Source organism: Malurus melanocephalus, unplaced genomic scaffold (genome assembly GCF_030028575.1).
Source record: "Malurus melanocephalus ecotype Western Australia unplaced genomic scaffold, MMel_1.1 scaffold_315, whole genome shotgun sequence".
NCBI lineage: Eukaryota > Metazoa > Chordata > Aves > Passeriformes > Maluridae > Malurus > Malurus melanocephalus.
The window spans coordinates 789,307-813,794 of NW_026623547.1; the positions used below are offsets into that span (position 1 = coordinate 789,307).

Sequence of the window (24,488 nt, forward strand, 5' to 3'; positions counted from 1 at the left end):
GGCGTGGCCGCGCGGCGCGCGGAGCCGGGAGTCGTTGGCGGCGGGCGGAGGCGGCGGCGCGCGCTCGCCATGGTGTTCCTGAAACTCCGCGAGCAGGTGGGTATTCCCGAGCTTCCCTGCCCTTCCCCTCCCATCCCGGTGCCGCCGGCCGCGCCCTCCGCCGCCGCGGGGTGCCGTGCGTGCGCGGGTGACAGGCGGCGGGCAGCGGGAGGCAGCATGGCTGCTGCCGCCGCCGGGGTCCGGGCTGGGTGGGAGGCGCCATGTGCGCCCGGTGCGGGCGCCGGTGCCCCGCYGGGCCGCCCTCCCTCGCAGGTACCGGGCCGAACAGGTGGCCGCGGCAGCCCGCCCGCCCCTCGCCCTGCCTCGCCGGCGGGTCCCTGCCGAGCCCCCGCCCCGGAGCTGAGGGGAAGCCCGGGAGGGGTGATGGGGGGTGGGTCTGAGGGCTCCCCCCGGGCCAGCCCYGGCACAGCGCCCGTTTTGGGAAGGGCAGGGTCTCCGGACGGGGGTACCTAGGCCTGAGGGACTGCCCGGTGCGAGGGGATGGAGCTGCAGACCGCCGGCGGGAGGCGGCGTGCCCGGGAGCGGGAGATGGAGCTGKAGCTGGCGCCGCTCCCCCGGACCCGGACCCGGCCCTGGCCCTGCGCAGTTTCACGTGCCCGGGAGCCGCCTGCTCGTCCCTTCACCTTTCCCTTCCAGGCCTTTCAAATCTTTTGTTCGGCCGCCGTTTGTCTTTCGCCTCCCGCGGTCTTGACAAACCTTCCCCGAGCCCGCGCTCCCCTCCTGAAAGCGAAGGAGGTTCTTCGTGCCTTCAGTGGGTTGTTGCTCTCGTCGCATCACACCCTTCTTTGTCTGCCAGGCTCTTCGCTTTCCATCCCAGCTGGTGAAAAATACTTGTCTTCGCTGCTCTGTCCTTTCCTGGTGTCTCCCCTGTCCTACCTATTGTCTCCTGTGCGGTATCAGGATACAAAGGTGGGAGGGTCTGCGCTGCCAGTTTGCCGCCTATGAAAAGATGCTTCTTAGGAATGGTATTTTCTCGTGTTTTCGTGTGTGTGAGGCCAAATTCCGTGTAAAAACTCGTACATCCTGCTGCGGGTCTCCTTGTTACTCTTCCTTAAAGATAACCAACTGTAACACTTGAAGACCTCACCCCCCCAAAAAAAAAAAAAAAAAAAAAAAAAAAAAGCCCCGCAGAAAAAAAAACGCTGTAGAAACTTGGGGTGGTTAGGCAGCTGGTATCCTGTGTCTGTTTGTTATGCTGATCTGTATCAGCCCATCCTTACCTGCGAGTCCTTTCATTAGTTGCATACACATCTGTGTTTTCACACTTAGGTTTCATGATCCCTTGGGATTTTGTTCTAAGGAACATTTGGGACTRGGATCTCTTWTGTCCTGCTGTATTGTATGTAAGGYTTGTGAAGTCTCATATTATTTGAGAACCTCATCTATGAGYGAGCAACAATTGTGGAACCAAAATGCATTTAGTGTGAGTTAGGTTTCTTTTCAGGCTTTGTTGCTGTTCTCCTRTGGGAGACTTTCCACAGAAATAAGCATTTATTCATCTTTTTTATGAAATAATCCCTTCTGTTAAAAGCAAGAACTACAATTCTTCTGCAAGTAATCATTGTAAAATAGTTAGAAAAACCCCCATTATCAATACATTAACGTGAAAGYACTGTATTTCAGAACTTTTCTTCTGGGAAGGATCCTGCTGTTGACAGATGCTGAAGTGAAATATTGGACTGTGGGACCATTGGTTTGACAGAGTAATGCATGTGAGGCTTTCAKCTTCTGTTGTAATGCAAGTTTTAATCCAGAAGAAGTACAAGGTGGATTTTTAGAGGCTTTCAGATCTGTAAAGGTGAATTGATACACTGGGAATTGTAGTGTTCTTTCATGTAAAGAAGTGGCTGCTAGGGCAGGGAAAGGAAGGAGGTAARGGAGGGAATGCTGGTTTTGAACAGTCTTGTAGAGGGAGTGATTTTTAGCAGCAGCTGCATTTCTGCTGCTAAAGTGTCAGTTGCTTGACAAATCAGTTATTTCAAACTAAATTCTGTTAAAACTGTTAAAGAATGCCAAAWAGTCCTGAGGAATCATGTTAACATGAAATCCCTCAGCTTTGGTAGTTACAGAGCATTCCTGCAGGTCAGTGTTGCAGTATGCTGCARAATGTCTTGACTTGAGGACAGGATGCTGTGCTGAGACTGTAGCACCACCTGCTCTTTATGAAAATCAGCCTGTGGTGCTGTATGGGAGTAGAGGTRTTCCTCTTCAGTAGCTCATGAAACATGCTTCTTGTTCTTAACCATATGCTTCGCTCCATAGTGGTGTGTTCAGCTAAAGTAAGTTATCTCATGTGTTTGCAATCCTTACACTGACTCTGTCTTTCTCCAGTGGTAGCTGTGCTTCACAGAGGAGTGCAAAGGCTGCTCTGTTGTTTGTGCTGTTCAGCTAGTATGAAGAAGGGATGTGATTTGCTAGTTTCTTTCTGCAGCAGTCAGATTATTAACTTTCTGAAACAAAAATTTGACTGAATAAAGTATTACTTAAATGTTATTATCAAGATTATTTTTCCAAATTCAACGTAAACCTGTTGGTTTTGTTCTTTGATAATGTAGAAGGGCTCTGGGTTACTTACATGTCAGAATTATGTGGGGACCGGCACACTTAGGGCATACAAGAAGCCTGGTGTTTTCTTACACTTGCTTAGTTTTTAATGTTATTGCAAGCTATTGTAAAAGCAGTGGAAGTTACAATGAAGTGAGAAAATCTGCTCTAAGTCTCGTAGCTGAGCTCAGAGGGTGAAATCCCAGTTCCGCTTRCTTGATTTAATTTACTTAGTAGCTGATAAACAAAACTTTGATCCTGCAGATGCTTAATGTGTTTGTGAAGCTCAAATATTTGTTTGTCTGTGGAGGCTGATTTGACACATTTAACCTTCAGAATACAGGTTTTCCACGCACTGAGAAGAGYAGGCCTTTCCATGGGTTCAACAACCAGCCAGCCAGTACATTATCTATAAATTTGTGTTACTACTTGGGCTTTATTGCTTTGCCATCCTRTGAGGTAGGAATATATTTCAAAGTTTTGACATAATTGACAGTGTACACTGCACTTTCAGAAGTGACTTATGTTTGCTTTCAAAGCATATCAAGTATAAAAAAAAACCTCAGAAGCAGTGTTTGCAAAAATTGCATTTAAAGCTAAATTGAACTGTATTGGGCAAAGCGGATACCTGTAATGCTCAGTAGCAAACTTTTACTCAGGTACAGGAAAACTATCATTCAAGTGTCAAGTTAGAAGCTTTAGATTGTTCTCATTGTTCTTGGGTTTTTGTGCAGTGTTGTGCAGTTGTTGTTTAATAACAAAGGAAGCAAATCTGCAAATTCTGAAGGTTAAACTACTCAAGATTGAGATGAAGAATATGGTAAATGTGCCTTATGATTGAGGGGTTTGCTCTTAAGTTTGTTTGCCTTCATATTGTCTTCGAATATGTTTTTGTATACCAGGTTCTTCTAGATAAGATGCTGCTTTAACTATAAAAATGCTAAGTGAGACAAAGCCTATAAAAGTTTGTTCCTTTCTGAAATGCTGTGGTACACTGCTGTAAAAAACTGCACTGAAAGTCCGKTTTAGGCCAGGGGTCATTAATGTTTTATCACAAAATCTTCTTTTTTTTTTCGGTGGGTGTGGCAGTATGTGGAAGGTATGGGGTGGGGAAGAAAAAAGGAGTAACTTGCTTGTGGATGTCCATAGTGGTATGCCTTGTTCTCCAGTGTCAAAGCCCTCTCACCTCTGCATAGYTAACTGTGAAAGGCTAAGTGTCTTCTGCAGTTTTTTTGTTGTGCAGTCATAGTTTCTAGGTACATTAACTGTTTCCCAGAACAGATGAATTCTTTCTTTAAGGGGTTGTGAGTTAGTTTTTCTTACACCTAAGCAGTAATTGAGAGCTTAGTTTTTCTTAGTGTGTAGGTGAAGTGTGGATTGCCCAACAGCCCAGGGATTCATTCCCTTTCTGTTACAAGCCTCACCTGCATATATATTTCTACAGGTCATTTTTTAGTCTCACATAAGCTACATCTCAGCATAGTTGTGTTGAAAGGTATGAAACTGATCAAAACTGGGTGATTTTTTTTCTTTAGTTTTGCAGCTATGTAACTATTTCTGGCAAAATTCATTGGATGCWTTGTCATTGTATTTGGTAAAGCTTTATTTTTTTTCAGTGCATCATAATTTTAATCCTGCATTTCCTATTTTCTCTGAATCTTAAATGTGCAATAGTAAGATATCATAGGGCTAATAATGATGGACATTTGAAAGGATTTTGTGTGGGATTTTTCTGTATGACTGCTAGACTGTGCTTGAGGCTGTGCATTTATTTCCAGAAGTCAGATATGAGTGGTAAGGATCTGAGTAGGAACAACTGCATAAGGATATTAAAGTGACCACTTATCTTTCAAGTCCTTGAAGAGTGAGAGCACTGACTTCTTTATTTCTCATTTATATCTTTCTCTTAGCTAAGATGGATCTTKTTCAATTGGCAGTTAAACAAATGTTTGCAGTGTCATAGTGAATGCTCTGAATGCCTCTATGGTTGCTATTTTCATTACTGCCAGCGTTAGACTTCATTCTTTTAGAATTCATGCCAAGAATAAATGTCCCAACTAGTTCCTTGTTACACTAAGAGGAGGAATGGTCTCCTGTGGTGATGAAAAGGAGCTGCTGCTGTTCAATGAGGGAGGGATTTTGTGGGAATGGAATTATGTGGTATTACTCTACAAATTTTGTTCAGAAGTAGACTAATGAGATGTGTGTTTTATTTTTTACTTTTTTGGCAGAAGTTACATTAAAGTTACTCTTTAAAAAACCCACACATTTCTTTCAGGAGTAGTGCAGTAATTAAGAACCAAATCTTTGTGCTCCGTTGTCCATCATATGTTCCTCCTAAAATTTGCATCCAATCTTTTTTAACTGTATACAAGATAATTAAACTAAGAAGTTGTAATTCTTACCAAGACACCTGAAGTTTTACTGTTAATTCTCTTGCTCCCAGACTAAGAACTTACATGTGCTGAGAAGATAAGTTTCTTCAGCTGATGGACAACTTTGAGTAACTTGAACTCTGTTTATCTTGTTATACGYAGTAATTACCAGCCCTTCCATTAGAATGTGTTGAGAGAACCTGGTTCTACCACGTGTTCATTTGGGGGGATCAGATTGCCCGATGATAACTCAGGAACTTTTGACTTGTGAACAAGCAGTTCTCCTCAGTGAAGAAAATAAACTTTTTAAAAGAAGAAGGAAAAAGAAGGTGGGCTAGAAACAAAGCAAGCCTTGATTCTGCAGTCAGATTCTTAAGGCRGATCCTGTTAACTCAGCAGCCTTCTGTGAGGATATAAAGGTCTATTCATGTAGATAGCATTGAAGGTTTCTGACCATTATTTGGAGGCAAATATCAGAGGGAAAATGAGGCAAACGTGCACTTCTCTATGAAGAAGTGACTTCTTKAGTACCCCCCCAAAAAAATAATTCCTGTCAGAACTAGAAGCTGTTGAGACTCTGAACCATCAGTCCACTATCTGACATGYGGTTGTTTCCATTCACTAAAACGGGTTGTGGAATAAGATTATTGAAATTAAGTATATTTGGTATTATATGCTTCATGTCCTCCACCTCACCTTTTATCAGCTAGTTTGTTTCTCAGTTGTCACACCTGATATTTTTCTCCGATCACCTGTGCAACCCTGAGGTCACACTAGTATCCGATGATTTGTTTTCTTGCTGCTGTCAACTTCTTAACTTTGCTCTTACCTCTATTCCTTGCTCCTATTTCTGGAAATTGAGTGGGAGACTCGTTGCCTTAGTTACAGTGACTAACTGTTTCAAAGTTATTTATAATGTTTGTGTTTAAATAACCTGTATCGCAATACAAATCACAGAACATTTCACATCAATAAAAAAGTAAACAAAGCAGTACATCACTAAGTGCTGGGAGCATGCTTRCAGTGCTTATTCTTGGGGGTTTTGTTTTCCTTTCATTGTTGGGGGTGGAGGACAAGTTCTAATCTGGCATTTGAAGATTCTTYTGAAATAAGGTGTCTTGGTGTTATCCTTTGTGCAAATGAGAAAAAAAAATCTTAATCTTTAAGCTTCAAAATATCAGGGAATGTTATTCTTTCCTTAGTAAAGACATTAGCMCTCTCCCCAAGGGGTGGCAATATACTGTTTTAACTCTGTTAATTCAGTTGTGATTCTGGTGTTGATGAATTATACAGCACTGACCCATTTCAGCACAGAAACCAGAGCTAATGTAAGAGTGGTGGGCTRAGTAGTTGGGAGAGAAGGGAAGATGAGATTTGTAGCCAGCTGTGTGGGTGCATAAAGAGGAAGCACCAGCAGTGATATGCAAATGAAAGAGGGACAAAATAGTTGTTTTGTAGCATCCTTGTAGATTGACAAACTACTTGTTAGCTGAAGCACCTGATGACTTCTGTCCTAAAATAATGAGATCCTCTTTACTCTGAATTGAATATAGTAAAAGATTTTARTTGTTTATCTCTACAGTAATGTATGTATGTGAATTGAGTGAACAATACTATGTAAGTAGATTGYTTTGTACATGAATTCAGTTTACCTRTTTAGGGCGGCCTGACCACAAATATTTTTCATCAGTAAAATACTGAAATTGTAAATAAATTTGGGAAGTGTGAAGCAGAGGTCTGCCTATTCTAATGCTTGGGGTCTGGTTAAAAGAAAAAGTAAAAAAACTAACTTAAGCTTATATTTTTAAACTTCAGAACTAAATTTACAGGTGTGGGGGTAAAAGTGTTTACAAGTAATCGTAACTGACTCATATTAAAACTTACTGAATGTTCAGGTTTTGTAGGTAACTTTGCCTGTTTACATGAATGAAGTCTAATTCTGACTGTGTCCTGAACTGTTGTGAAGTCATCCTAAATGTTTAATGTTTCCATACTCTCAAACAATAACATTCACTTAATGGCCTTTCTAATTCCACATGATGAGCATTTGCTTACAAGTCATTCTGGGTAATTTTGCAGTCATGCAATTATAYTTAAGGTGCACTCTCACTTTGTGGTGAAGTCCTGTACTTGCTTCCATCTGGTGCAGAGAATAAAGCATGGATACATCTGGATTTTTTTTTTTTTTTTTACTTTGGCAAGGTTAAGATACAACCGTGCCTTAATGAAGGAGGAGAARCGAGCACAAGTGAGGACAGTCAGCATGACAAAATGAAAATGAAATTACAGTAGTCAAAGCACTGACACCAAAATGAGCTTTATTTAGAGCTTACAGAATTTCTAGCAATTATGAAGAATCCGTGTTTTGTTTCAAGATTTTGCTGTTTGTCCTCCTTTTTWTGATTTTCTTTTCATAGCTCCATCTGTGGTGGTCCCCTTGACAAAGGAGGAAATTGAACCTTCCATCAGAAACCTGGTCATCAAACAGCAGGCAGCATAATAGACCAGGGATCTACGCAGCCCATAGCTGAATGACCTACTTGTGTCATAGACAGCTCACCTGGRGGCAATAAAAAACATTTTCAGGAAGTTCTGTAGTTATTTAAATGCTAATATAATCTATGACTAATAAATAATTAAGTAATTTAAATCCATCACTGTAGACTGAATTTTGTTCAGTGTTAGGGGTAATTGATATTCTYTCCTTCCCTGTCCCATCTTCAGTTCATCTGCTTCTTCTGTCAGCTGCTCATGAGAGTGGGCAGGTAATCTATGCAAAATTCTTCTTTTCATCCCAAGCACTTAATGTGTCTTTCCTGCCTCTGGTATCTGTGTAGTGTCTGCTAACATTTCATCCGTTCACCAGCAGGTCCCCACAAAGTGGTGTTGGTAGGTTAAAATGAAGGACATAAAATCGGAAGAAAAAGAAAACAAAATGCTAACATTATTTTTCTGGTTATTATTACTCATTGTTTCAAATTAGTGCAATGTGCCAAGTCATGGTAGAAGGATGCTTCAGAAATAGCACRTTAATGGAATTCTCTACCCCTCTCCTCTGTCCCTTTGTAGCGGCAGTGTTTTGTTCAGTTCTTGCTGTGTTTGCTAAAACATGAGGATCGATAGAAAGAGGTCTTATGCTTAATACTGTATTGCAGTGCAGTCTCTGCCAAATCAGAGCCCTGTATTGGTGCTGCCTGATGGCTTTTATTTCCTTTGCTCCTATCTCAATTCCAGGAGCCATATTTTGTTTTATAGCTCTGCTGTATCTCTTGCCTTTTTTTTTTTTTTTTTCCCCAACCAGTGCTCTTTCATTCTGGGGGTTAATTTCCAGTATTAAGGAGTACAGTACACTTTCTCTTCTTGTTTCTGTCACCTGCAAAGTTGTAAAAGCCATTATTGACCTGCAGCACTACTTACCCTGTAGTAGCCAACCAGCTCATTTATTTCTTCCACTCCTACCCTGTGATATTGTTTGCTGTGTCTTTCCATCCACAAGCACATGGACATTTAAAGTTTATTATCGAACACTACTTACATCACAGAATGGAAAATCTATTAAAATAGAATCTTTCRAATAAAGAATAAGTAACATTTTATGAGTTGTCCATACACATTTCTCTATTCTTTTTACCGTAAGCTTAGTAAATTATAATTGCAGCAGTCAGAGATCATGCAAAAACCTACAGGTGTCCAGCTGCCCCCTGGAGCTGTGTTTGCAATGACCTCAAGATATTGATTCATTTTACTACCTACTGCACCTTTTTATAGCACAGAATGGGGACTCTCACAGCATCTATAATCTCAAACTAACACTATGAATAATATACAGAAGAGGGTGCCTCCTGCTGGTTTTCTACACCCAGAGATATAAAAAAATGTTTTCAGATCAAGTATTTTAAATTGGTTATTTTGGAAGGGCAAATATAGCTGCATGCAGCCTCACCTTTTTGAAAAGAATTTGACTCTGCACATCATGAATTTGCTTCCTTTTTCTTTTTAAACTATCAGTGTCTAGCAAGCGATAATTGTTTGAAAAATGGGATACTTTYCATAGCTTGCATTTGAACAGATTGTTTATGAGGTTTTCATACCTGAAGGTTGAAATTTCTCTAATACGCTGCATATGAGCTAGAATTGCTTTAGTAATCATTTAAGTATTAAACTTACTGCATACATAATTCAAAAATAATTACTAGAAGTGCCATAGTTTATRAGTCTGTGTCCACAAGTAGTGGAAGAGCTTTGCAGAAAGATTGCCATTACTGCTAAGAAACTGTTGATTATATCTTTGCATTTGAACCATATTGTCAYCTCTTTTGCTGTTGAAGTGGCTGTWCAAAAGATCCCACACATTTAGGGTGTCACACTGGTTTCTTGTCTCGACATCCCACCCCTTACATGGGGGAAGAGCGAGATAAGTTTCCTTGTATAAAGCTCTCTGCTAGWACTTACATAAGCCAAAGAAACAGTATCTGTTTGAATGACAGGAGGAATAGCAATGCCAGCGGTGCTGTGGCATCTGTCAGAGGAGAAGTTCAGCTCCCCTTCCCTGGAAGTTTGCCACACCAGTATTAGTAGTGCTCTCCTCCACTGAGGATTGGAGGTGTTGCAAAGTCGTTTGGGAACTGTCATTTTGGAGGAAGTTCTTTAGAAAATTGGCTCTTTGCCTCCGGAATRGCCACAAGCACTAATAAAACTTGTAAACCTGAAGCTTGATCTGGTGGCAACAGTCAAGTCACATGGAYTGAACCCAAAGACAGGATGAATGTGCCTGCACAAAAGATCTCAGAAATGTCTGCTGGAGATCAGCCTTCCATGTTGTGGTAACACTTTTTACCTCTGTTGACATGCAGATGTTTTAGATGTGTCCACAAAAGCCCTGGGGCTTTTATTCATATATATAATGACTATAGTGCCCACTAGTGCTTCTTTTATGATGCCTGGCACACCTTGTTTTTGGGAAGAGTAGCCTGTAAAAGTAGGATGGATAATTGAAGAAAAGAGAAAGAGCTGTTGGAATTACATCATTTGACCTCAAGGTTTCGTGACCTGCCCTTGTGTAGAGTGCAGTGACATGTAGCCTGCCTGGGAAGTGCTCCGTTGCCATAGGATGCCTGTTCAGAATGCTAAGTKCTTACTTTTCACGGTGTGGCATGGCTGCAGAAGTGAGGTGGCAACTGCTTTGGGGCATATTTGTGCTGTCTTGATTTTTTTCACTGGATAAGAAACAATCAAAATGACCTGTAACAAGGAAGGTTAAACACAGACAGATACATTAAGATATGTTTTTCTTGTTATTCTGTTTTTCTTTTAAGAGGTTAATTAACAGCCKAAACAATGCTAATTATATGACTTGGAAATTATCTACCACAGTGAAAGCCAACATTTTCAGCTGACAGATAGGAGAAGGAAAYACAGATACATGACCTACTGAATGCAAATGTATTTCTGGTGTAGAGTAGGGCTGTGTATGTGAGAAACTAAGTGCATTGCCTGAATCAACCCTGTTCTTTAAAGCCAGTGGTGTAGGTAAATTTTCATGGAAGGTTAGAGATCAGTAATTTTAGGATGGAGTTTAATGATGTGCTTCTCCTTGGGTTGGGGTTTGTTTGGTTGTTTTTTTGTTTTTTTTTCATTTGCAAGGTTTCTAACAATAATGGTTGAGACTCACTGGCTTCTAATCTCCTGCCTAAGGTCATGGTTTGATATTAGGTGGTAGCTGAGCTTAGGCAGTCTCTCATTCTTCTGCAAAATGGTGAAAATGAAGGGGAGTGGGAAATTTTTTATGTTAGCATAGGACTGTGAAGTTGTTYCTTGAAAGTTTTCCTAAGTAGGAAGTGGAAAGGAGTGTTTTGGATYGGATGAACTTACTCTAATGTCTGTCTTTGTGTCAGAAGTCCTGTAATCACAGATGTCTTGTGTGAGTGTCCTTTTGTGTGGGGGCTGGAAGTGGGGAGAGAAATTTGAGTGTGATCTGCCTTGGACCTTTCTCTCTGGGTAACTTTCATGCTGTTTGTCTTAAACTTTTTAGAATGTGTTTTGAATCTCAGCAACAGGCTTGATTTTCTTGTCTGGTTCCTGGTTGTTCTGGGGTGTGAGTGTAGTTGTAAATTCCTTTTTAATTGTGAAATAACCTAGGGTCTTAAGAAGTCTGCTTCTATTTATAACACACCATGTTGACTTAAATTGACTGAAAACTCCGAAAAAAGTTCCTCTGTAACACACTTGTTTAACACATGCACTGGCTTTCAGGATCCTCAGCTTTTCTCTTGTCTCCCATTTGACAGCACTGTGTCAGTTTTCCTGCAGCATTTTAAAGTTGTTTTTCCCCCTGTTAGTCTGATCGCATGCTCTACTACTCCATTGTACAACTGAAGCTCTGAAAATGACACAAAAAAGCCTTTCTCTTGCTTTCCATCTCTTCTCAAGAGGTTACAGTGAAAGTATAAGACCATATTTGGGTAGTCCAGTTACCTGAAAACTATATGCCAGAAGTAGTCTGAACTTGCTGCAGCCTTTTTCCTCATAGAAACATGTATGGATAGAGAGCCTTCAACATTTGTGCTTCTTGTGTGTAGCTTTAATTCTTGGGCACCATCCGGTGATGGCTTGGAGTTGTGCCTGTTGTGACTAGTGATCCCTCTATCTCCCTGCACAGAGATATATGCGTGGGGTAGAGAAGTACTTAGTAAGAAAACATGCTCATAGAAAAATGCCTAATTTGAAATAAACTCCACAAATAGTAATTAACAAAGCATGTCAGTCTGAGTAAACTGCAGCCTTCTGTGATAGAAAAAAAATTTTCATCTCACCTCAATAGGAAGTGGAAACAAAAAATAGTATTTAAGTTTAATGTTTTATATTCCACRTATCACCTTGTATAGTTGTATGGGYACCACAACATAAGCACRCTGGTTGTGCAAATATTTTTATCAGCAGCTCGAGAAGATAGTATTTTGATTTACCATTAATGAAAACCTTACCAGAGTGGACTGTTCCTTACTTTATTCTGTTTCTCAGTTTAATTGTGCTGCAAAAACTTCTTTATTCATTGAGTTATAGATGAGACTATTCATTCATCTGACTGGTTTAATTTTCTGGAATTAGCAATGATAAAACTACAAAGCTTTTTTTAAAAAAAACACACACACAAATTTGGTATGTCTTTTGACTGTGAAAATGCACTGGGAATAATTCCCTTGGCAAATAAGGGTATAATAAAATTGTTTGTAACAGTCTCCAAACTGTTATATCACCTATATGTTTGTGAGGACTCAGGTTACAGCTCCTACGTCATGGTGGTGCTTGAAAATGGTCATCCAGCACCATATATATTTTTTTTAATTTTAGCCTTAAAAATCCTAGGCAGTCATTCAGACAGCTGCTTTCTGAGTAAGTCAGCTGCAGGCTGGAAGGTGTATTACACTACTTCTAGTAGATTTCAAAACCCACATGGGTGACATAAAAATGTAAAACATAAACAAATGAACACTGGAATGGGGGAGGGTTGGGAGAGGGAATGAGACTGACAAACATTAAATRAAGAACTGTTTTGCAATTTAATAAGAAACATAGTTTGATATTTAAAAYAGCTTACCTAAGTATCAGATTATAGATTTTCTTTGTAAGAGGACAGAATATGAGAGGATAGCAGAATATTCTATGCTCTGCTGAACTAAATCAMGTTATTGAAAGTATGCATAGTTTTGAGAATAACTGTATTATGTAGCTGTTAGGGTTTAAAAATCAGTGCTGCAAACTAAATTACATTTATGGCGATTTTCTTGCTATTCTGTACTTAATGTTCCCTGTTTTATAGGAGATACAGAGTACTTTTTGTTGTGCTTTTTGTGTTATGTTGTACAAAGGTTCTCAGTGATAAGACTAGACAAAAGGTTAATCTATTTTCAGTGTGGTTTATTGGCATGGATTGTGGGAACTTCAAGGGAATGCTTGAGCTTGAGTACATAGAGAACAGGACAGGGAAATTTTTTTATTTGAAAATTACATTAGGAAAAGATATGAATACAACTTGCTAAGATTTTAAGTATAGCATCTGCTTGCTCTCAAAGAATTATAAAAAATAATGCTTAAGTAGTATAYATTTGTTGCCAGAGGATTGAATTCAAACTGCTTCATGGACGGAAGTCATGAGCTAAGCACTTGGAACGAGTTTGTGAAAGCTCACTGTTTGAAAGCAACATTAGACAGTAGCCTCTTCTGGAACAAATGGTATTTTCTTCACAATTACTTCTCTTAATTGGTCTGTTCAGTGTTGGAAACCAGAAAAAGCTGGGAAAAAGAAAAGCTTCTCATATGAAGTCTGACAGAACTGTGCTAATCCTAAAATTTTGACAGACTTTGTGGCCAGCCCCAAGTCATTGATTCAGCTCATTAACTGTAGTTGTATGAAGGAAATACTATAGACTACTTAACTTGAGACATTTTTGGAAGATTTTAATTAGTGGCACATGTAATTAAAACAACTTAAAATATTTTTTTTTATTTTCTGCTTTGTTAATTGCTCTGATAAAAATCACAAATTTAAAAGTATAGCAAAAGTAATAAAAGTAAAGTAATTACTGCACTAAAGTAATTAACACACTATAAAGGTTATCATGTGCTATTTAAGTGCATCCAAAAAGCAAAAATAGCACCCAAGATAACTAACTTGATTTGCCCAGATCTGCCCTTCTTGTGAACAGAGGCAGAGATTTGTTTAAAAAGTGTTAGTAAAGCAATCAGCTGTCTCTTCAGAAGACTGTTACACCTGGTGCTCTTTTTTAGTGATAGGTTGCTTGTCTTCTCCCTTTCATGGGTGGGATTTAAGCAGCCAGGACTGAGAGAAAGTGCTGTAACATTGCTTTGCTGTTGTGGAGAGATGCTGGAAGATTCATTTTATACAGGGTTTCTTTTGTGTCTAAACARGCSCAGCTYCCACAGTCTCTCCTCATGASAGGAGATGTCTTCTCACAATCTTTTTCCATCAGGCCCCTGTCTTTACTCTGAAGAAGTGAAAARCTGTAAATTTTCACGTGGCACAATTCTTCTTGGGTTCCTGTCTGTCAAGAAAAAATCTGACTTGTTTTATTTGTTTTTAAGAGCATTGCACCTAGATAATTGTAGGTAGCCAGAAGTACTTTGGAAGTGAATTCTAGTTAGCCAGTGTAATGGCACTTTAACTGAGCAAGGTCTTGATTTGGTTTGCATGATCTGCTTTAGATTGATGGCATTGCTTAGTTGGGATTAATTTTCCTGGGAGTGTCTATGTCCACCATGCAGGTGGATTTAGATGTAACAGTTAGCCTGTCTTTTCCCTCATCCCTTGAGGTGTTCCACTGTCTGTAAAATGTAATATTTACTCATTTTTTTTCTGCAATGACCACACCTTTCTGAATTAAAAAATCGTGCTCTTATGTACAGCAGTCCTCAGGTCAGATAGAGAAGGTGAATGACTTTTGGCAGTCAGAGGTATCTGATTTTCTTCCCTTTGCAGGCTGTATTGATGTAGTGGAAYCTGCTGTGGCACTTGTGCATGGCAGGTAAGAATGCCAGTTTTCCTCGTGCATTTATGTGGAAGTGGCCGTTATGATTTAAGCTTTAAGCAATTAACAGAGTGCACATAAAGGAGGTGTTTGGCCATGTGTCCTGTCCAACCAASTGGATTCTTCCCTGGAGTCAGAAAATCCTGAAGTGTGTGGTGGCACTCTCTGTTTCCCATGGAATTACAGTGAACTGGAAAWTGCAGATCTTGTTTTCCACTCAAATATTTGACTTGTCATTGACTGATTTGGGCCTCATGTAAGGTGAAGTGCTGCTGCATCCATATGTGAAAATGATTTCTGAGTCTACTGGCCCATTCTCTTTTAGTGTTTGCATTTCCGGGAAAGAAAGCTGTGTATTATTGAGCTGTGTTAGAAGCTTGTTTGGACACACCTATGTGGAATGCCTCTCTTCCAAGTGAATTCTGACTCYTCTCCTRTACCATCYTAAAAAMATGTTYTTGTCCTGTAACAATAGCCTCAAGRCTGRTAAGGCAACACCACCCCATGTGCGCTAGTGTTTATAGGAAATTGCAGACTCCTAAACCTATTCAAAGAGCTGCTTATTCCATCTATTTTGCTATGTTTTTCAATCTTTTGCTTGAATGGCCTAGTCAGTAGGATTAAAAACCAACTTCTGTTTGCACTGCTGGCCCTGGGAAYAGAGAAATGACTGCATGCACTGTTATTCCCTGTGTGTTACAGCACTTTCTCATTAAAGATCCAGTGAGGCCATTTGGATGTACTTCTATTATTGCTTTCAAAAATTAATCTAAARTATTATTTTTAGAGSTACTGTTTTMATTTCAGGGAGGGAGAARCAACTCCAGGGAAGTTTTTACTTATGATGGTGTGTTCTTGTTAGTACATGAGTTGAGTGTTTCCAGTAGACATTGTATTTTATGCCTATAACTTAATTTTGTAAATGTATACTTTTTTGTTTRAAATAATATTTATGTTTTATCATTCTCTCTGATGGATGTGTATTTTCTAAAATACTCCTAATCCTTCTTTCTGTTTTTCCTACCTTTCTGTTAGGTAGAGTGGAAACGTTAAAATTCAAACACATTAAAATGAAATAGTAATGATTAAAACCCATGAATTAAGAAACAATTTCTTACAGTGTGTGCTCACAAACTGCCACTCTGCTATCCTGTAAATACTATTGATCAAGTCTAATCTTTGTGCTTTGGCAGACACCTAAAGCATGCAATGCTTTCCTCCCTCTMCCCAATATCCATTTTTAACTGTTGTCTTTGCATAGATGTTCTGAAATATGTCATAGCTGTGTGCTAGGAAGTCTCTGTTCCACAGTCATAACCTGAAGGGCTTTAATTCTTCAGCTGTCTCTTGTGTTTTAAGCACTGAGATTTTTTTGAAGCCAGACTGTAGACTTTGAGAGGTAACCTGCTATGGACAAACTTGCACTTTCTTCTGTTTTTAGTATCTATGAGCATCACTTCTTGATTTGTGTTTCTCTTTGAATATGACAGACACGTGTTCAGATTGGAAAGCATTACTCTTTTCTGGTCTTATGTACAGTGTTTTTGAAGAGTAGCTGTAGGTTCTAAAGAAGTCTRTGCTGGTTGTGAAGTTTCTTAATGRGTTGATTTATATTTGAACTGCTGTGACTCATAGCATGCTACCTTATTTTTATCCAGATAATTACCTTGCTAAAAGATGTGTGAAATAAAGTACTCTTCCCTTGGCTTAAGGAGCAATGCTATTGTCTATGTTTTATCTGTCCTTTYGATGTTATGTTCAATCAGAATTCATCTTCTGCTTGCTTTGCTTTCTTTCCAAATTTTTGAATGGTAAAAGGTGCTTAAATAATTGTAAAAATGAAAATGAAGACCATAAAAGTGGCATCTGAGCTGCAGTCATTTGTTTGTGGTTTTTTTTTTTTAAGATGTGTCATTTCCAAGTGTATCATAAGAATTTTCAATGTTGATATGGTTTTCGGTGTGAGTTGATATTATTTGAAATTATACATATGCACACGCTGAAATAACATATAGTTCAAAGATTTCTGGATTTCTWAGAGGATCTTACTCCTCCTATGCTTTGATCATTTTTCATTTTTAACAGTGGTGTGAACATCAGAGGATCAACACGTGTTTTCACTTRTGTCATTTGGGATGCTTCATAAGTTCACAAGTCTCCAGGCTTGTCAGTTCATTATTTCACCTCTTGTTTTATGCCAGGGACTTGTTCAAGCACAAAGCTTTTATCTGAATAGCATCATTATGTAGGATTCAACATCAGGAGAACTATTAAATATGTTTTTAAATTTACTTTTATTTTAAAATGGTCTAATACTTTTGCCATGATCTCTGACAGTTCTGCTGATTCATAATGAAACAGCTTGAATTATTGCTTTGTTTGCCTGTGAAGCTCCTCCATGTGGTTGTCCTTGGTAAATATAGTCACTGAGGAAACGGTATGGCATAGCATCCTTGTACCCCTCAAATCCTCCTCCCTCCCCTCAAATTAGCTCAGCTCACAGCTGCATGTATAGGTTAATGGTATTGATTTTATGTTAGTGTACCTACTTGTGAACTGTGATTATTGGGGGCAGACATCCTGTGCTGCTGCTAGACCTGCAGGGAGTTATAAATGCTGTTAATATAACCTCTAGAATGCTCTGAAATAATATGCCTGATTTTAACCAACAAAAAAMTTAGAGGATCAAGTAAATAAACCARCATAAATGCATCAGTGATCTTTGKTTTAAGATTRTAAACAGTTTTCTCATGTAATTAAAAGATGAAGTCATGAAAACGAAGGTGAGATACCATTTTAAATTAATTGTATATTTMATGCTCCTCAAAGCTTGTTATAAACAAATCATCACAAGGATTTTGGAACAGCACATGGATGTCTATTCTCCTTCCAGCCACTGAGATATCCAGGAATATCTTGGGAAKAATTGTCCTGCCTGTAAATATTCTAGTTTATATGTAACCATCATAAATAGACTGTGCGCTTGTGCTACATTGAAACAATCTTTAGCATCATTTGGCACCACTGTCATCAGATGTAGAAGTGTAGGGGTAGGTGCTACGTATGTTGAATTACRTATCCTGAGATCCAAAGTGAAGATTAGTTTTGTGTTTCAAAGCACGCTGCTTTTATTACAACTAAAATAATGTTAGTAAGCTCAGCCTTCCAYGTAGTTTGACTTTCCAGGACTTTTGAAAAGAAAACTGAAGAARCCTGAACTTGGCACATTTTTCTAGTATAAGTAATTASTTTCATKATAAGCCTTGRTTATGACTTCCATGAGTTTGGGTCCCCCACCCACACAGCTGTTTTGGRAATAGCTTTCTGTGGTATGTTGCTCCAGACACTGGTGATGGCTTTGTCYGCCCTTGCTCAGATACTGCCACAAGTCATCTTTCTGGATGAGACTTCCCCCACCTTTCCCCCAGACATGCTGTGATTAGTCTCACACTGTATCTTGTTTCTTCCAATGTGATTATTGCTTTTACTCTGCTCARCACAACTTGGTTCATAAGGGTGCTTGCCAGTGTTGATTCTGTTGTTTTCATGTTGTTTTTTTCTTAGTCGATGCATTTTGTCTGTTCTCTATAACAAATGGTTATCTTAAATAGCTTCTCTCTGAATTATTTATAYTCYGCAATGACTTCTTGCTCCARTCTATTTATACTTCGAGCATCTCTRCATTATTCTGTGAGATAGAAATATTGATGTGAAATACAACATTAATCAGCTTCTATTGTATTGTTATATGTGAGTTTGTAGGTACCTCTGTACTACAGATTTCTGTGCCGAGTTCTACAAATAATTATAAATTCAGAGAATAAGGTGTTCAGTGTCTGTCACTGTAGGTAGTTCTTAGCTTAACTGCCAAGAGTTCCTCTATTTCCCAGCTTAACTGCATCCATAACRTTAAGAGCAGAGCGCCATACTGCTTTGTGTTCTCCCTGCTATTTTGCCAGACTATCCTTTGACTGTGAGTACAGATGGTGTGACTCATTTACACTTGTCCTAAGCAGGCGATGTACTTAACACTAAGTATGAGCCTCCAGCTTTTGRTTCCTGTGAAAAAGTGTTTCCCTCTCCCCAACCCAAGAGTTATTTTACTATAATTCAATCAGATTTTAGTTCACCTCCTTTTAAAATTAGGGAAGCAGTCTCTTTTTTTTTGTTTCCCCTGACTAAAATGCMATTAACACTATTTTTAAAAGATGCCAGACCTCTGCTGATTTTGCTGATGCCGCTTGTAAATAGGAAAAATGAAGATTGCCTAAGGAAATGGCTCCATCATTCGGATGTAAAAAATACCCTGAGGTACTGTAGACCTACTCTACTACTTTTTCAGTACTTCTGGAATATAGATAASTATTTTTTCCTAGTGTATGAGAAAGTTGGTGTATTCAGTAACTTGGAACAGGGGTAAATTGGCAAACATTTTCCTTTCTGAAACAGAATGCTGATCGCACCTCATTGTTGACTAGACCTTGTCTGGCAGTCTTGAATATGCTGAAAAATTATTTATCTTCCCTCTTTAGGAAGGCATAGAAAAGACATCTTAGAAACTTGTGTGTGATGGTAGAATATTATTTCTTTTTACATAGAATCATTCACTTGTCTCTTCTCCATGCCTTAGCCGAGGATCGCTGTTACAGGTAATGTTGAGGAGTGTGCAGTGTGTTGAAGGCACGCATGGAAGTGCAGCTGGAGTTTGGGATAAAGTGCAGGTTGATACATAGTCACRTGCATTATTTGTTTAGCTTTTCCCCTTTTCACTTCTGTCAGACACAAAACCAAGCTCCATGTTGTGATACAGAATGCTTTTTTTTTTTCTTTCAAAGGCAGTAAGTTTACTAAAAACAGAATCAGGAGCACATTTTTCCTAACTTTTTTATTAATAGTAATTTAAATGAGCAGGACTTTTGAGTTGTTTTTCATTGTTCCATGGCTATGTTTTTCTACATATAAAAATAGTATAGCAGCTCTGGTTATGGTTAAAAACTTAGTCTTCTTGCAGCTCTTTCCCAAATGTGCTGTTTCTCAAAAAAAATTTTGAGGATCAGCCCTCCATTAAACCTGTGTAGGTGTTCATAATCATAGCAGAGCTGCATGTCTGCTCCCACCTGGAAGCTGAATGTTCTTGTGTAAGGCTCACACTCCCTCTGATGGCAAACTGCTGTGCTTCTCCTGTTTTCTGTGTTTGCTTTCATCTCTCTCCCTTGGTCTCCATTTTACCTTCTTGGTGCGATGCTGGATTAGGCTGTTCTTTCAGTGTGTCACTGAAAATGCAGTTTTAATGAAGCTGATGAAATTGAAGGGCCCTACCAGACTGCATGTATACTAGGCAACAGTAAGCTGTTTGGTTAGGTAGGGGGAAAGGAGAGAGAGGTTATCTTCGCTACTTGAATTTATTTAATATTTTTAGCTATCACAGTCACTCTTGTGTGTTACAAGTCKTACTTCCTAATGCTTGGCTTAAACTGGTGACTTTACCTCCCTGAAGCTTGAATAAGAGTACTTGCCTCTGTTAAACTCAAGTTCTTTATTCCAGAAATCAATAGTTTGGATAATATCAGCTTATGTTTGGTACAAAAAAACCCCAGTACTGTAAAGAATTTATTAGTTGCTTTTGTATGGGATCATTATTAAGAAATGACTAGGTTTTAAATCTTGTAGTTATTCTAAGAAAGATCTGATAAATAGAAAATAGAATTGTCATTGCAACTTGTGTGTTAATGATCTGATAGCATATGGTAAACTTTTATTAGTCACTGGTAAGTTTGGCATGTAGATTACAAATATTGCAAAACAAAGCTGTTTATCATGTGGTTACAGAAGTAAGACATTGTATAGTCTGTATGTCTTTGTACATCTGTGTGTAGAAGACCAGTTTGAGAGAAAATATATCGATCCTGTTACCCTTGTGAAAAATGAGCCTTTGCTRCAACATTACTAGAGGATAAGGAAGCCAGCAGATCTTTCTGTTCTCATTGCATCTCTTTCCTGCTTCAGTAGTAGTAGTTGCAAACATTTCTTGAAAGCATTTGCTGAATTATTTAATTATTATTAAATATTACTAATTTAATKAAATCTTACCTTTGCTTAACATCAATTATTTAAATGGGTAGAGGCTATCGGTTCTCGTTCATTGTCACTGACTACAATAGCACCGCTGGGTACTTACGGCATGCGGTGTTGCCTTTCCTGTGTGATGCTGGCAAGAGTTTCGGGTGGTGGAAGAGATGTTGGACTGTARTGAGTTTTCTGGTGTGTTGTCAGGYSTTTTCTGGTGGCATGAAATSCAAGTTTATGGTGCATCTGAATCAGAGTCCTCTATTTAGTTCCGTTTGTAGGAACTGTTGGGATGGCGGGTTTTCAAGAATTGCTTCTGTTTGCTTGCTCACCGTTGCACCTGATTGTGAATACTATTTTGCAGACTTGTGGCAGTTTTGGTGTAGGTGAACCTGTAGRCGTCAGAAAGACTAAAGTCTTAAAAATTTAGGTGCCTGCCTTAAATATGTGAAGTTACTAGAGCCTCCCAGGAGTTCTGGCAYGTGTAAGAGATGTTAAAGGAGTATSTWTGTGCTGGGAAGAAATTTTGTGGTCTTGCTCAATACTTTTGGTTTTCTTTGGTGTGCTGCCACCAAGTGACAAGGCTTGATATTGCTGCTCTTGTTTTTTGTTTCGGGGTTATTTGTTTTTAGTGATTTCCACTAATCACTCTCTATTCTTTCTTTCAAACTGAAGCAGTTAGAATATTACTTTACACTCCTGGTACATTCACAACAATATTCCAAATTCTTATTCAGAATGACATGACTGCTTGGAAAGTCTGACTGAAAATTTTGAGGATAAAAGAACTGTCAGAAATAAGCTTTTTCTCCTCATCCTTCTGCTGTTCAGTTTAGATAATCTGGATTCTGTAGATTATTGTGGAGTCTTCCTCACTGGAGATATTCAAGAACCATCTGGATGCAATCCTGTGCCACGTGCTCTAGGGTGACTCCACTTGAACAGGGAGGTTGGACCAGATCACCCATTGTGGTCCCTTCCAACCTCACCCATCCTGTGATTCCATAGTTGGAAATAATCATCAGTCCAAAAAAATACAATRTAAGCACACGTCTGAACATAAACATCCAGTGTAAAAACGTTGAGATCAAAAACCAGTATTTGGCAGATCAAAATGTATTATAGAAGTAATGTTTGAATCCTACATTTAGACATTTCAGGGTATCTTTTGATGAACAATCTTATAAACTAGTATATTAAAACAATRTTCTGAGCAATACTCAAAGTACTTRAAACACTTAGTTGTGCTAATCTATGCAAAAATTGCTTGGTGAGAKGAGGGATATCAGTGTGTCTAAAGAGTGAGTGCTGCAGGTGGAGTGTGGTAATCATGGGGTGCTGAGGGTGACCTCACATCTGTGCAGCTCACCCATCTGAGGTGTGCTGTCTGCTCCACCTTTTGGTTACTGTCTGCAGATAGGAATGATGGTGGGGTGCAGAAACTGGAGAAGAGATGATGCATTGCCACTGATTTTTTATACTCTTTATCTTCTGATTCCTACAGACTTGAGCACTATAAAAATTGCTTAGCAGTGAAATCATACTTTTTAAGAAACTTAAGATGTTTAAGACTTTAGTTACAGCATTACTTAGGATATGATTAAAGGTCTGATTTGTAGATGATGCTAGTAGCCAAGGTACATTGCACAGATTAGCAAATCCATCCTAAGTGCTGTTTAAAAAGACTTCAGACTTCAAGACCTTGCTAGAAAAGTAGTCTCCCTTCATATACCTCCCTTGGGAGTTTCCCACCTGTTCAGCTGATCTTRCAGTAGACAGGTTTGGGGGCTGAATTAGCAAAAAACAGTTTTAGCTTTCTGCCAGTTGGTCTCTGTAGGTCAGTTTATGGGACAGTAAGGTGACAGGACCAAGAAAACGCTGGGGACATGTAACTACAGCAGCAGTCCCTCTTTTTTCTTGGCTCTGCGGGGGCTGAATATATCACATGCTATTTGCCTAGTTTGGAAAGGTGACTGAGGATTGTTTTTTGACCTGAGTAATTAATTTAGACTAGATTAAGACTGATCTAAACAATGTYGTAATTATACAGTTATTTTGGATGGTTCTGTGCCTGCTTGCCACAGCTGTTACCTTTCCATTTGCATTCTCTACCCCCTCTTAACTATGAAAGCTGAATCATTTGGGATTTGCTTCCTGCTCACCCCTTTTTCCCCTCCTCAGGTGAAAAGGAGATGTCCCAGAAAGCCAGGCTTACACTGCAAATATCATATGTAAGAGGAGGTGGAGGAGGGGAAAAYAGTGATTCATTTGTTTTGATCCACAGACAGGAAATCCGTCAGTAAAACCTAAWAGCAATAAAGACTATAACTGTTTATATAAATACATTGAAGCTTCCAGAGATCTCCTCATTGGCTCAGAAAATGTCACATGTTGCTGACTACACTGCCAGTCGTCCCAAGAAGTATTGGCCTATCAATATGCCACTTGTGCTTCTTATTTTCAAAAGAAAAAATTATTAATTACCCAAGGTACGGTTTTGTTTGCCTCAGTAAACTACTGCAACAGTTTTAGCATACTTAAAACRTTTACTTCTGAGCTGACAGTAGTTTTTCCTTTAAAATATATCCAGTATGTGATATATTGATTTATAGTTAAACCTAGTGAAAGAGGATTTAAGTTCTGAATTTTTTTTTCCTGTAAATTAGGAATTAATTTTGCATGTGGCCATTTCACCTCCAGTGTAAGTGTTCCTGTCTCATGATGCATAAAGGCTACTACAGTCACATGGCATTTTGCAGGGTAAGGTGCTTCTGCATAATTTCATTAAGTGCTCTGTTTTCTGATGTATATTYCCTTGTCCTCCTAATGTTCTTCAAGTGCTTGTTTTATTTAGTGAAATACCAAAATAAGCAAATTTAATGAAATCCARTGTAGGTTCTATGATGTAAGTTTTCTTGGTCTCCCTTACAGAACTGATCTATRAAGGAAATATCCAAAGTGTTTAGAGATCTTGGGGAACTGAAATTGTGGATAGATTTCTTAATCAACAAATACTTACGCCTCTAACTTACAAAGTAGCAGGGCTGTGTAATTAAGCAGTGTCTATTCTGTTAAAAGTAAATATATCAAGGTTGTATGTTACCTTAATTCTGCCATTTTCTAGCTTGTTTGATCCTGGTGGGCAGCTCAGCTCCATGCAGACACTTGCTCRCTCTCCCCCAGYGGAATGGGGGAGAGAATTAGAAACATAAACATGAGAAAAGGCGTGGGCTGAGATAAAGGCAGTTTAATAGGGAAAGCAAAAAYTGTGCATGCAAGCAAAACAAAACAAGGAATTAATTCACCAGTTCATTCACCACTTCCTATGGGGAGGCAGGTGTTCAGCCATCTCAAGGAAAGCAGGGCCCCATCACACATAATGATGACTTGRGAAGACTCATGCCATCMCTCCAAACACTCCTCTCTTCATCCTGCTTCCATCAGCTTTATATGCTGAGCATGATCTCATATGCCATGGGATATCTCTTGGGTCAGTTGGGGTCAGCTGTCTCAGCTCTGTCCCTCCCAGCTTTCAGATCACCCGCCTGCTTGCTGGTGGGGCCTTGTGAGAAGTAGAAAGGCCCTTGGTGCTGTGCAAGCACAGCTCAGCAATAACTAAAACAACCCTGTCTTATTAATATTGTTTTGATCACAAATCCAAAACACAGCCCCATTATTGTGTGAAGAAAATAACCTTTGTCCTAGCCAATACCAGTACACTGAGTACCTTGAGCAAGGGTTTTGTATGCAGTGTTTCTGTCCTTTGTGTGTTTGGACAAAGCTTAGTACTCTAMCTACCTATTTTGGCATGTAAATAAAATGGATACTTCAACTTCAAGGTGAATTTCTTATATGTTGGGATWTTTTTGCTTCAGATTCTGAAGTCTGTTTTATATGC

The 24,488-nt window shown here is 39.1% G+C and overlaps 1 protein-coding gene across 2 annotated transcripts in view; it reads left to right on the forward strand.

The window, feature by feature from the left end:
• Nucleotides 1-11: 11 nt before the first annotated feature.
• Nucleotides 12-24,488, forward strand: part of ANKRD28 (ankyrin repeat domain 28) — a 107,544-nt gene continuing 83,067 nt past the window's right edge. Inside the window, exon 1 of one of the 2 annotated variants that reach the window (XM_057377425.1) lies at nucleotides 12-96. In XM_057377425.1, coding sequence (XP_057233408.1) covers nucleotides 70-96 — 27 coding nt within the window. In that variant the 5' untranslated portion in view covers nucleotides 12-69. Of the gene's footprint in view, nucleotides 97-23,292; nucleotides 23,351-24,488 lie in introns of those variants that run through there. The other variant, XM_057377424.1, reaches the window with a different exon arrangement.